The sequence below is a fragment of the Oncorhynchus nerka genome, linkage group LG2, assembly GCF_034236695.1.
Source record: "Oncorhynchus nerka isolate Pitt River linkage group LG2, Oner_Uvic_2.0, whole genome shotgun sequence".
Taxonomy (NCBI): domain Eukaryota; kingdom Metazoa; phylum Chordata; class Actinopteri; order Salmoniformes; family Salmonidae; genus Oncorhynchus; species Oncorhynchus nerka.
In genome coordinates this window covers 57,465,812-57,478,497 of record NC_088397.1, presented here as the reverse complement: position 1 = coordinate 57,478,497, position 12,686 = coordinate 57,465,812, and the positions used below count along the sequence as shown (strand labels likewise).

The following is a 12,686-nucleotide window of genomic DNA, read 5'->3' as shown; positions in this document are numbered from 1 at the left end:
CATGCAAGTTGATTTTTAGATCAGTCAATCGGCAGTCGCCTGCGGTCATGTTGATGCTCTCTAAGGTCCTTCGAAATACTACGTATGCTTTTTGAAACCGGAAGTCTAACCAGACAAATTGTATGCAGTTTTACTTTACGCTGATTAGCTATCTGACGTAGAAAGATGTTGTCAATATTTAACTCCATTCCAACACACATGGTAAGAATTTGAACTATTACTGAATTCAAAGACTTGCAAATAGCTACAAATAAAAAAATAATGAGTAGATTAATCAAAGGCTAGCTAACGTTTGCTACAAGCAGTTGCAGTAAGCTAGCTAGGGAGCAATAACGTATAAACTAGTTCGAACCGAAATTCGATGCAAAAATAATATTGAACATTGGTAAGAGTATAATAATTAGCTAACTATTCATCCAACCATAAATCCATGTCATATTGTTGGAATCAAACATTGATCAATGTTTGGATGCTAGCCAGCTAGATGCCCATATGGCACATCATTGAACCGCAAGATAGTGTTATTGTGCATGCCCTAGAGTTCGAACCAAATGTATAAATGCATCCCCAATCACAAAGCCTATAATAATACTACTCTTCAAGGCACCACTTTTGATTAACCTTATTGATCTGTCTTGATTATTGATTGACACGTCAGATATTAGTTTTCCAGTTGTGATGTAACAATCTACCAGTCTTTCCTCAAAAATGATAAACTTTGCAAATGGCTTGGTGATGTTTTAGGATTATAAAGGACAGAAGCTGGCGGAGCAGATCTTCCAAGGAATCATACTTGCCTCAGCGGTGAGTGGCCTGACAAACATGCCTATTAAAATGTACTTTTCAGTGTGTTGTTTTTACACTAGGTTTAACCCTAGCCGTTGATCATGACTCCCAGTTCCATTTGGTTAGGGTTCCCACATGGCCATATTTCCCAGCCTGGTCTCATAGACTAGACGTAACATAGTAAACGTAAATCCGATACACTCATTAGTATATGTTACGTTTGGTATGGTTACACAAGACAGATGGTTACTTATGGAAAAATAACGTGAACATCTAGCAACCCAAAGGTTGAATCTCATCAGACATCTTTAGTATTTTAGCTAATTAGCTACTTTTCAACTATACTGAAGAAAAATAAACTCAACGGTTAACGATTTTACTGAGTTACATTTCTTAAGGAAATCAGTCAATTTAAATAAATTAATAAGGCGCTAATCTATAGATTTCACATGACATGTAGGCCCACCCACTTAGGAACCAGGCCCAGCCAATCAGAATTAGTTTTTCCCCACGAAAGGGCTATTGCAGACAGAAATAGTTGTCATTTTCATCAGCTGTCTGGGTAGCTGGTCTCAGACGATCCCGTAGGTAAAGAAGCCGGATGTGGAGGTCCTAGCTTGGCATGGTTACACAAGGTATGTGGTTGTGAGGCCGATTGGACGTCTCTAAAACATAATGGTAGAGAAATTAACATTAAATTCTATGGCAACAGGTCGGGTGGATATTCCTGCCGTCAGCATGCTTCCTCAACTTGAGACATCAGTGGCGTTGTGTGACAAAACTGCACATTTTAGGATGGCCTTTTATTGCCCCCAGTACAAGGTGCACCTGTGTAATGATCATGCTGTTTAATCAGCTTCTCGATATGCTACACCTGTAAGGTGGATGGATTATCTTGGCAAAGGATTAAATGCTCACGAACAGGGATGTAAACAAAAACATTTGAGATATGCTTTTTGTGCGTATGGAACATTTCTGGGATCTTTTATTTCAGCTCATGACACCGGCACTTTACATGTTGCGTTAATATTTTTGTTCAGTTTTCTTACTACTTTTTAGCTAATTTCCAACTACTTAGCATGTTAGCTAACACTATCCCTTTAACCTAACTCATAAACTTAACCTTAAAACCAAACACCTACTCATAAACTTAACCTTAAAACCAACACCTAGCTAGAATTTGTAACATTGTACTTTTTGCAAATTCTTAACATAATATGAATTGTAATTCATAACATATCATACGGAATGGGTGATGGAGATCCACAAATTAATACACACCATACGAAATGTAACATAATTCTAAATTGGGTTCTCAGATTTACATACAGAATAATACGAAATCCTCTGAGACCAGGTTGCATTTCCATTCTAGTTTATCTAAGACAAGAGTGAACTACCTGTACTAATTAGTTATCTGTCTCTGAACACCTGTTTGTAATGGAAGATGAACGTCACAAAAAAATACTGTCGGCTGCAGCTGTGTTAAAACAGTTGAGAGTAAGTGTGTATCCTCCATTTTGAAATGATTTGAAAGTAGAGGGATTTATGTTTCTAGAACCTAATTGACAATCGATTCACGTTTATATGTATTTGGCTGTTTTGGCTTCCAAAGCCAGTTAGTCTTTAAACAGAACATGTAATATCTTGGAATGGAAGGAGTAACATTAGGCTCCTTTAGTCCATTATTAGGCTAACCCCTTGCATTACTCTCCAGGTGATCGGATTCGCTTATGGCCTCATCATTGAACAGTTTGGGTGGACTGTGTACATAGTGTTAGGAGGTTTTGCTGTGTCTTGTTTGGTGAGTTAAGTTTCATTCCATTGTCCCTGAATATGTGTATTTGATGTTGTGCCAAGCAGAAAATGTTGCACCTGTGCAAAGAGTGCACCCACAGACCAACCTTGACTCAGGTTTATTCAAAATGTATACTCTGTAGTCATTACACTCATCTGCAATGTAAAACATTTTACGGGACTAACTAACCCTCTTCTCCTGAACATCTCGCCCTTATCCCATGTCTCCTCGCCTCTCCCCTTCTCAGCTGACCCTGCCCCCCTGGCCCATGTACAGACAGAACCCCCTCTCCTGGCAGCCAGCCCTACCAGAGACTACAGGAGAAACCCTGCAAAAGCCTCAGGAGAATCTGAAGAAGAAGAAGCACAAGTAGATCATGACTGTTTGTACCAGTTTGCCCAAGACACGTTTTGTGACTGAAAATAACCGTATGTCTGTACAATAAATCCTTGTTTAAAGGAACCCTTTGTTACAGGGTATTATGCCAAACAGTGGTGGAATGTCAATGTACAATCAACAGATTTGCTACTGTGGATACTTTGTAGACTGCACTCATGTTATCATCCCAACGGTTTAATAATGTGGATATAAGAATCTATGTAATGTAAGGATAAATAAAGAACTTTAAATGATTTATAAAGTCAAACAAAGGGGATGGAAATATCTACAATACAGTCCTTCTACGTCCTGCAACTTATATACAATCAGGCAATTAAGAATTTACTATGTGTTTATAGGTACATTTATTATTGCACTAGTTTGCATTATAAATATTTCATTACAATAATCAATCTACCTAACAGGTAGAAAAATGGTAACAGAAGACTCATTGCATATTGTAACCTTTATGGAAAATTAGATTATGTATTTATATTTAAAGTGAGGTTTAAAAATAGTCTACATGAACTTATACATAGGATATGGAGATGCGATTGTCTATACAAAAGTATTGCATTGTTCATTAGCTGAACCTAACCCTTGAACGAAACATCCTCAAAGAACTTTAGCTGCCGCACCATCAGAGCATATGACTGGTACTTGTCCTCTCCCATCTGCTCCCGAAGACACCGCTGTGTGTGGAGAAAGAATAAAACAGATTACAGCCATGTCTAGCTGGAAGCACGATCATGGATGTCATTTTGAATCTTAACCTCTCGTTTGTCCTCGTCATCGACCTCCATTATTTCCAGGACTCTGTCCAACAGCTTCACCCCCAGTCCCTTCACCACATCTGTTCTCAGGTGCTCAATGGCTCTGCGGACCTTCGCCGGTCCAGATGTGGTGCCTTTTAAGAGGAGAGTTGAATACAATTTTTGTTTTGAATTCACTTATTTCTTATGTGGAAATAAATTGATTTCTCAGTGATAAACCAGTCACCAGGGCAATATTGCATTGAAACACGCATTGAATCTGCTAAGGATGCTCAAGGAGACTGTTTTGGCTGAGACTGACCGTTGGGTAATTCACTGAAGTGGAACTCCTGCTCCTCCCTAGCTTTCCCATGCAGCACCAGTGTGTCCCTGTACTTCCTGTTCAACTTAAACTCAGCCAGTGGAGTAGAGCCAGATCTACCAACACCCAGCTCACTAACAGCATCTCTGCCATCCATTCGCAATGTATGGGCCATCCTCTGAACCAGGTCCTGCAAATCACTGGATTCACTCTTTCTGCAATAAAAAAAAAAAACGTGTCAGATTTAAATGCGCATATCACCAGCAACACTTAAAGGGCTTCGTGCTTCTATGGGTGGGTGTTTCTATGGGTGGGAGGGGGGGCACTACTCCCAAAGAGCCAGAACAAGTTGTTTTTACCCCTCTTTGCAGTCCCTCTCAGAGTGATCAGTTGAGCTGGTGGAGGAGCTGTATTCATCGTCGTCAGATGGTCGCCCCAGCAACCTGTCTTGCTAGAGAAGAATACACCACTGTCATAGACTGAAGCCAATTATACACTGATTTAACTTACTGTAACATTAAGACAATGGAGATCAACCTATAGTTACCTTGTTTGTTTCCTTGCCCATGTCAGATACAGAGAGAATGACAGTGGGGTTCTGGAACTCTGGCTGCTTATTATGTAACGAGGCAACCTCATTCGACGCCCTTCTTACTGTATTGACAACCGCAGGAAAGAAGAATACTACAGTGAGCAATACAAAGCATAGCTACCGCTTTATTGTTTAATATGACAAAATGGCCCTTGCCAATTCTGTCTGGTCCTATGGTCATATGATATATTGACAACACAGAGCAGAGGAGTTAACCTGGTTGGCTTGGATTCTCCTGGGACTGCCTCAGTCTTCTCCTCTCCCTGGCTGAAAGAGGACGCTCCTGGAAGCAGTAGAGATATTAAACTTTACCTGCCTATGTAATTACCATCTAAATACATGGGCATTAAACTTATTGTAAAGTTGGAACATCTTTATTTCAACAAAAAGGAAATATAATTGACAATATACAATTAGCAGTATACACTGAGTATACCAAACATTAGGAACACCTTCATAATATTGAGTTGCACCCCTCCCTTTTACCCTCAGAACAGCCTCAATTAGTCGGGAGCATGGACTCTACAAGGTGTTAAAAGCGTTCCATAGTGATGCTGGCCCATGACTCCAATGCCTCCCACAGTTGTATCAAGTTGGCTGGATGTCTTCTGGGTGGTGGACCATTCTTGATACACGGTGAAAACGTTTTTTTTTTGCAGTTCTTGACACAAACAGGTGCGCCTGGAACCTACTACCATACCCCATTCAAAGGCACTTAAATATTTTGTCTTGCCCATTCACCCTCAATGGCACACATGCACAATCCATGCCTCAACGGTCTCAAGGCTTTAAAAAATCATTCTTTAACCTGTCTCCTCCCCTTCACCTACGCTGATTGAAGTGGATTTAACAGGATCATAGCTTTCACCTGGTCAGTTTATGTGATGGAAAGAGGTGTCCTTAATGTTCTGTACACTCAGTGTATATTCCAAGACCTCAACCATATGTTTGAGCAGTAGCTGTTTAGTGCATTGACCTCACTTGTGTCAGTGGAATGTTGCTGTCCTTGGAGGAGTTAATGGTTGTGGAAGAGTTTGTTGTGGTAGCCCTCCTCTTCTTCTCCTCCACTACCATTGCATCAACAGGAGGAGGCGGTAGAGGTCTAGGACCTGTCACTTTACACTGGGAAAGAACAAGCAAAGGTTGAAGAGCCTTTAGGTTCCAAAGCACTTTGACAGCTCAAAGCCATGATAAAGTCCCCCAGTCACTGTCCTCACCTTGTCCGGATCACTCTGTATCCACCTCCTGTCCTTCTGCCTGCGTTGCCGGGAGACAAATGGCTCAGAGGAGGAAGGCGTACACATAGGGAGCGTGTCCTGCTCTGGGACTGGAGAGAGGTGCTCCATGTGACAGGGTTCCTACATACACAGATAAAACATAACTAGCATCAATGACCTCTAAAGGATGTGCTATATGGAGTGTGGTAGCCTACAGAATAAACAAATTCCCACAATATGAGAACAAACTGGTTCTTACCAGTGTTATAACAGGAGGAAGGGTTTCTAGGAGCTTTTCTGTGGATTCCAAGCTCTCCTTTAAAGACAAGGCAATAACACAGAGGCTTACAACTACGACAACTCTCATTCACAGAATTTACTAATGTATGTGCACTGTGTGTAGTACATGAGTATCATTCCCTATCCACAAGCCAGGTACTTACTCTGACATCTGCAGGATGTTTTTGTGTGGGATCCTCCTTCAGAAGATTCATGGTGTCATCTTTGTTATCAATATTTACTTCAAAAGTCTGTCCAGTGTATTCCACTTTGAATTCCCCTGCAGAACTTGATTCAGGCAAGCTGGTGGAAACATTCAGACTTACGATCTGTTCAGGCGCAGGGCTCTCAATGACCACATCTTTGAGTAGCTCCGTTGTGTCATCCTTATCGTCCATGTTCACAGTTTTCTCTACAGAGGTTCTGACTCCGTCTCTGTGATTCAAAGCACACTGCATTAGAGGTGCATTGGCGGTCCTCCTCTCCTCTACCCTGCTACTGACACCTGATAGCACCCTGCTAGGGGGAGGCCGAAGGTGGGAGGGATCCCCTCTCTGGGCCCTTCTCTCCTCTTCCTGTGGCTGGATATCAATGTCAATGTTACTGATGGTTGCTAAGGATGCACCAGTGGTGTTGAGAATGTCTGATGCAGGGAATTTGGGTGTTAGATATGTCTTGGGTGGGGCGTCTTTAATGATTCCATTGTATCCATTACGCCTTTGTGAGTTCATCTCCTATGAATGAGAACAGAAATAGAACAAACACACCACAATGAAAACAATTAAGACACTTGTGCAACTTGATGAGCATATTTTTTACTTTATGGCCTGTATCTCTCACCGTCTTTCTCTCTCAAACAAAAATATAACCACAACATACAACAATTTTAATGAGTTACAGTTCATATAAGGAAATCAGTCAATTGAAATAAATTCATTAAGCCCTAATCTATGGATTTCACATGACTGGGCAGGGGTGCATCCATGGGTGGGCCTTCGAGGGCATAGGCCCATCCACTGGGGAGCCAGGCCCAGCCAATCAGAAAGAGTATTTCCCCACAAAATGGCTTTATCCGATTTTAAGTACCTTGGCATCATACTTGATTCCAACCTCTCTTTTAAAAAGCATGTGAAAAAGGTAATTCAAATAACTAAATTCAATCTAGCTAATTTCCGATTTATACGAAATTGTTTGACTACAGAGGTAGCAAAACTGTACTTCAAATCTATGATACTCCCCCACTTAACATACTGCTTGACTAGTTGGGCCCAAGCTTGCTGTACAACATTAAAACCTATTCAGTCGGTCTACAAACAGGCTCTCAAAGTGCTTGATAGGAAGCCCAATAGCCATCATCATTGTCACATCCTTAGAAAGCATGAGCTCTTGAGTTGGGAAAATCTTGTGCAATACACCGACGCATGTCTTGTATTCAAGATCCTTAATGGCCTGGCTCCCCCTCCACTCAATATTTTTGTTAAACAGAAAACCCAGACATATGGCAGCAGATCCACAAGGTCTGCCATGAGAGGTGACTGTATAGTTCCCTAAGGAAAAGCACCTTTAGTAAATCTGCATTCTCTGTGAGAGCTTCCCATGTCTGGAATACACTGCCATCAGACACACATAACTGCACCACATATCACACTTTCACAAAATGCTTGAAGACCTGGCTGAAGGTCAATCAGATTTGTGAACATGGTCCCTAGCTGTGTGTTGCCGCTTTCCATGTTGTCTGTTGTCTGTAGCTTGTGAGGTGTGGAAACACTTTGTTGCTTTTATGAATTTTGTCTTGCTGCTTTTTGTTCTATGTTGCTCTGTCTGTATGCTATGTCTTGCTTGTCCTATGTTGCTATGTCTTGCTTGTTCTATGGTGCTATTGTCTATATTGTAATTGTTTTTAATAACCTGCCCAGGGACTGCGGTTGAAAATTAGCCGGCTGGCTAAAACCGGCACTTTTACTGAAACGTTGATTAATGTGCACTGTCCCTGTAAAAATAAAATGAACTGAACTATTACAGACAGAAATATTCCTCAGTTTCATCAGCTGTCTGTGTTGCTAGTCTCAGTCAATCCTGCAGGTGAAGAAGCTGGATGTGGAGGTCCTGGGCTGCCGTGGTCTGCGGTTGTGAGACCGGTTGGACATACTACAAAATTCTCTAAAACAACATTGGTAGAGAAATGAACATTCAATTCTCTGGCAACAGCTCTGGTGGACATTCCTGCAGTCAGCATGACAATTGCACGCTCCCTCAAAACTTGAGACATCTGTGGCATTGTGTTGTGTGACAAAACTGCACATTTTAGAGTGGCTTTTTGTCCACAGCACAAGGTGCACCTGTGTAATGATAACTGTCTAATCAACTTCTTGATATGCCACACTGTGCATATATATATATATATACACACACACACACACATACAGTGGGACAAAAAAGTATTTAGTCAGCCACCAACTATGCAAGTTCTCCCACTTAAAAAGATGAGAGGCCTGTAATTTCTAGCTGTCTGGTCTTGGCCATTGTGGAGAGGTTGGAGTCTGTTTGATTGAGTGTGTGGACAGGTGTCTTTTATACAGTTCAAACAGGTGCAGTTAATACAGGTAATGAGTGGAGAACAGGAGGGGTTCTTAAAGAAAAACTAACAGGTCTGTGAGAGCCGGAATTCTTACTGGTTGGTAGGTGATCAAATACTTATTGCATGCAATAAAATGCAAATTAATTACTTAAAAATCATACAATGTGATTTTCTGGATGTTTGTTTTAGATTCCGTCTCTCACAGTATATATATATATATATATATATTTTCCCAGAGTATTTTAGTGCTGTTCTGTTAGCTGTTCACTCTCACCCTTTTCCCTTTGGTGTTTAGGTCTGGCTGGGGACATTGAGGGGGGGGCTCAGGCCTGGGCTTAGACGAAACCATAGACGCTGCAGTGGGTCTGCTGCTACTACCACCAACAGCTTTCTTTATGGACTTGGCAGTTTTCCTAGAGTGATTTGAACAAACAAGATATCCAAGATGACATCAATCCTACACATTTACTAACTATTTGTTCAACATACAAAGAAGCGAGAGAGAAAGAAAGCGTTAGCCAGGTACTACAACAAATGAAGCCACCTACTCTTTGGTGGCCTCTAAAAACATTGCGATTTGTCGTTTGATGTAGGGCTGACGTAGGATATGTTTGACATCAGGTCTGTCCTCTGGTCTCTTACACAGCATGCTCTTTATCAGCTCTCCCAGCTGAGGATCGTACTTACTCGGCATCTGAGGCAACTGGATGACAGGAAAATAGATCAATGAATCTAGTAGCAAACAAATAATCTGTCATCATGACCAATGTTCCCTCTAATTCTTTTCAGCACTGAGCAAATTTCAGGTCTGCTGAGCGCAAACTTTTAACATTTTGAAAATTGTGTGCAACTTCTGTTGCACTTTTACTGTGAACACTGAGTCTGTATCAGCTTTAAGTTACAGTTATAACAGTGGGATACTGTGGCTAATTGATCATAATGTAGGCCTATCAGAGTGGTCCACCATAAAAAAAAACGATGGAGAAAATGCATTACATAACATTTTAACATAGCTGTTCTATCATTCAGCCTACAGTAGCAGCCAATGTGTGGTGTGGAATGTAGGCCTACATTGAACAAGATATTAACCGGTTTATCCACTTGTCCTCCAGACAAGGAGGCGACTGAAAATGTGTTGTTTGATGCAAGAAACCACTTTACAAAAAAAAAAAAAACATTATTATTCCCATACCTTTATTACAGAGAATCAGACAAATTATGCTACCCTCTGCCTATTGGCTACTTAGCTTATTCAAGACTGTCTCAAAATACAACATTACCCATTTAACACAAAAAAAGGCTATTTACCTGAGTCACTTTTCAAAGATGGCTAGAAATGTACACATTTTGTGCTCTTGTAGAAAGCAACCACTCCCCCATTGAGGACTAGAAATGTGCTATATCTGGGATAATAACTCACTTACTAGCAAAGTATATTAACAGATGTGCACACGTGGCTACATGCAGCTCTCACTGATCTCAAAACAAGCGCAACTACTCGCGACCACTCATGCTGTAAACACAATCCAGTTCAAAGTGAATGGCACAGATCCATATATGGCAATGATCTATTTGCATATAGGTCTACTGCAGCTCTGACTGGTTATGCTGCATTGGTCTGTGTAGAGTATGGGCCTGAGTCCTGCCTGTCAATGCAATAGAATCCTACTCCAATGCGTTCTGCCAACAAGAAAGTCTCTTGCATAGTTAGTTTTGCATACTAAGTCTTGCATAGATAATTTTGTTTCGGTATGTTATATTGAACGTGGCTAATATTGCATTGATTAGATCACAATTCCCACAGTAGAGGGAAGCGTTGATAGTGTTAACCAAAGGGGGAAACTAGAAAGTTCAATCTTGTGCTTCTCTGCGCAGGCTGATATTTCTTTAGCATGGCATTCCTGGGGAGCGCACAACTTAGAGGGAACACTGATCATGACTACTCATTTGGGAAAAGACGTAAGGGACTGACCTTTCCCTCTACAATGCGGTACACCAGTGAGTTCATGTCCTTGGCATTGAAGGCATGTTTTAGGGTGGACATCTCATACACACAGCAGCCCAGTGCCCACACGTCAGACTGGGGAGAAAAGGAGGCTTGAAGTTGGCAAATAAATGGCCTAGTGCACACAATAGCAATCTCCTCAGATTGTGTCTGGCTCAATAGAACTGCAGCTCTAAACAGTGATGATCTCAAGTATTGATCTGCTAAGTATACCGTACCTTGTGGTTGTAGGGTTTGTTGGAGAACAGCTCCGGGCTCATATAGTATGGTGTTCCTATGAGGGTGCTGGCCATGTCATTCTGATTCTCCAGAACACGGGCGATGCCAAGGTCCCCCACTTTGATGATGTTAGTCTTGGTCAGAAAGATATTCTGGGTCTTCAGGTCCCGGTGCAAGATACACTTCTCATGTAGATACTACAATTCAACAGAGAAAAAAGTCAGATGTTGTCACTAACTCTCCTGTACATAAGCCTCAGCCAAAACGAATGGAAAGAGGCAGAGTAGATGTTGCAGCATATCAATCAATTGTTATACAATCTCAGCTACGATTTGATGCACTTCAATGTACCTGAAGGGCCATAGCTATCTGGACGAACCACTCCACCACCTGCCTTTCAGGTAGGAGTTTCCCCTTCTGTTGCTTGAGTCTATGGTAGAGGTCGCCTCCCTCGCAGAAGCCCATGGCGATGTAGAGCTGGCAGTCTTCTCCTTCCCACGACTCCCTGTATGTCACGATGTTTGGGTGTCGTAGTTGCGAGAGAAGCTGAGCCTCTTGTTCCGCGGCTCGCCGCTCACGTTTCGAGGACGTGGTCAAGTTCAACTTCTTTATGACATACTAAGGAAAACAGGAGAAACGAGTTCGACTTCGCGTAACATATTTCACTCTGCACACGTTCTGTCTATACGCATGTGGTCAACGTTCTGTCTAGACCGTTGTCACAAATGCGTCTAGACAGAATGTTCACAACATTTGCCGCACTTCTTTATTTCTAAATGGTAAACGTATCTACCTTATTTGTAGATCCCATAGGCAGTAATATGAACGTTGGTTAGCTAGCTAGTTGCTAACTTGTTGTGAAATCGAGGATTCGGGGAAGGGAATAACTTACATGTGTCCGAGTCAAACAAACCTATTATAACGTTTTTCAAACCATGTTTTGAAGTGGATTGTTGTATTCTTACCTGCTTACGGTCGGTTTTGTGTTTCACCAGATTCACCTCTCCATAGCTCCCCTTTCCAACAACTCTGATAAACATGTAATTATTCATGACTTCAAATCGTACAGTCTAACTGTTACCCCAAATTCAAAGGGTAGAATCTAGTTAACTAATTGAAGACACGGCTGTGAATATCTCCCATTTTCTGCACACTATAAATTCAGATTTCTAACTTATTTAGCGCAGGGTAATATACCTACAAGACGCTTTTTAAAACACAGGAAATCATCACTGGCTTTTTCGTCACTAGGCAACTGGCACATGAAAGTTGACGTTGGTTAGAGGGGTGTACGAACCCGTAAACAAACGCCCCCATTTATCCCATAGCCCCATCTAGGGTAGAAAAAGAGCATGAGCTGTTTGTTATAAATGTTGTTGCAGTTGTTGTATGGTGTTCCCCGGACATTGCATGAATATTTTTTTATTGTCTGTCTGCCTTTCACACATCACGGATTACATAGATTTCCAGAAAATGTTTCATTTCAAACAGTGTTGTTTATAATCATCCCAACCTGTATTCAATAGCCTACATTTAGTCCCTATAATGTAATTGACGGATGCATGCATGAATGAATGGGGATTTGACAGAGGGATGGAAAATATTGAGTAATTGATGGCTAAGGTAACTCCACTAGAGGGCAGATGATACTAACAAAGTTGGTAGTGCAAGGAGTTTGTTTGATTGAATTCTAATTCATGTTGCCTATTCCTCTCACACTGTCCTTGACAGTGTGTTAGTCTATAGTGGCAATAATGAGA

General features: G+C 41.4%; 2 protein-coding genes across 2 annotated transcripts; one reads left to right on the top strand and one right to left on the bottom strand.

Moving 5' to 3' along the window:
• The first annotated feature begins 84 nt into the window (after positions 1 to 84).
• LOC115138390 (signal peptidase complex subunit 1-like) lies at positions 85 to 3,216 on the top strand. The gene is made up of 4 exons (XM_029675207.2): positions 85 to 201; positions 745 to 804; positions 2,504 to 2,590; positions 2,832 to 3,216. Exons 1-4 carry the CDS (start codon positions 166 to 168, stop codon positions 2,955 to 2,957), a joined length of 309 nt encoding a protein of 102 aa, XP_029531067.1. The 5' UTR covers positions 85 to 165; the 3' UTR covers positions 2,958 to 3,216.
• On the bottom strand, positions 2,831 to 12,447 carry LOC115138376 (serine/threonine-protein kinase Nek4-like). Its single transcript, XM_029675172.2, has 16 exons — positions 11,892 to 12,447; positions 11,278 to 11,544; positions 10,926 to 11,123; positions 10,675 to 10,782; positions 9,251 to 9,405; positions 8,977 to 9,115; positions 6,289 to 6,858; positions 6,105 to 6,161; positions 5,846 to 5,986; positions 5,610 to 5,750; positions 4,845 to 4,911; positions 4,584 to 4,690; positions 4,396 to 4,487; positions 4,037 to 4,251; positions 3,736 to 3,869; positions 2,831 to 3,654 (listed from the first exon to the last, which is right to left on the bottom strand). The coding sequence occupies exons 1-16, from the start codon at positions 11,976 to 11,978 to the stop codon at positions 3,556 to 3,558; spliced, it is 2,577 nt and encodes an 858-aa protein (XP_029531032.1). The 5' UTR covers positions 11,979 to 12,447; the 3' UTR covers positions 2,831 to 3,555.
• Between the last annotated feature and the right edge of the window lie 239 nt (positions 12,448 to 12,686).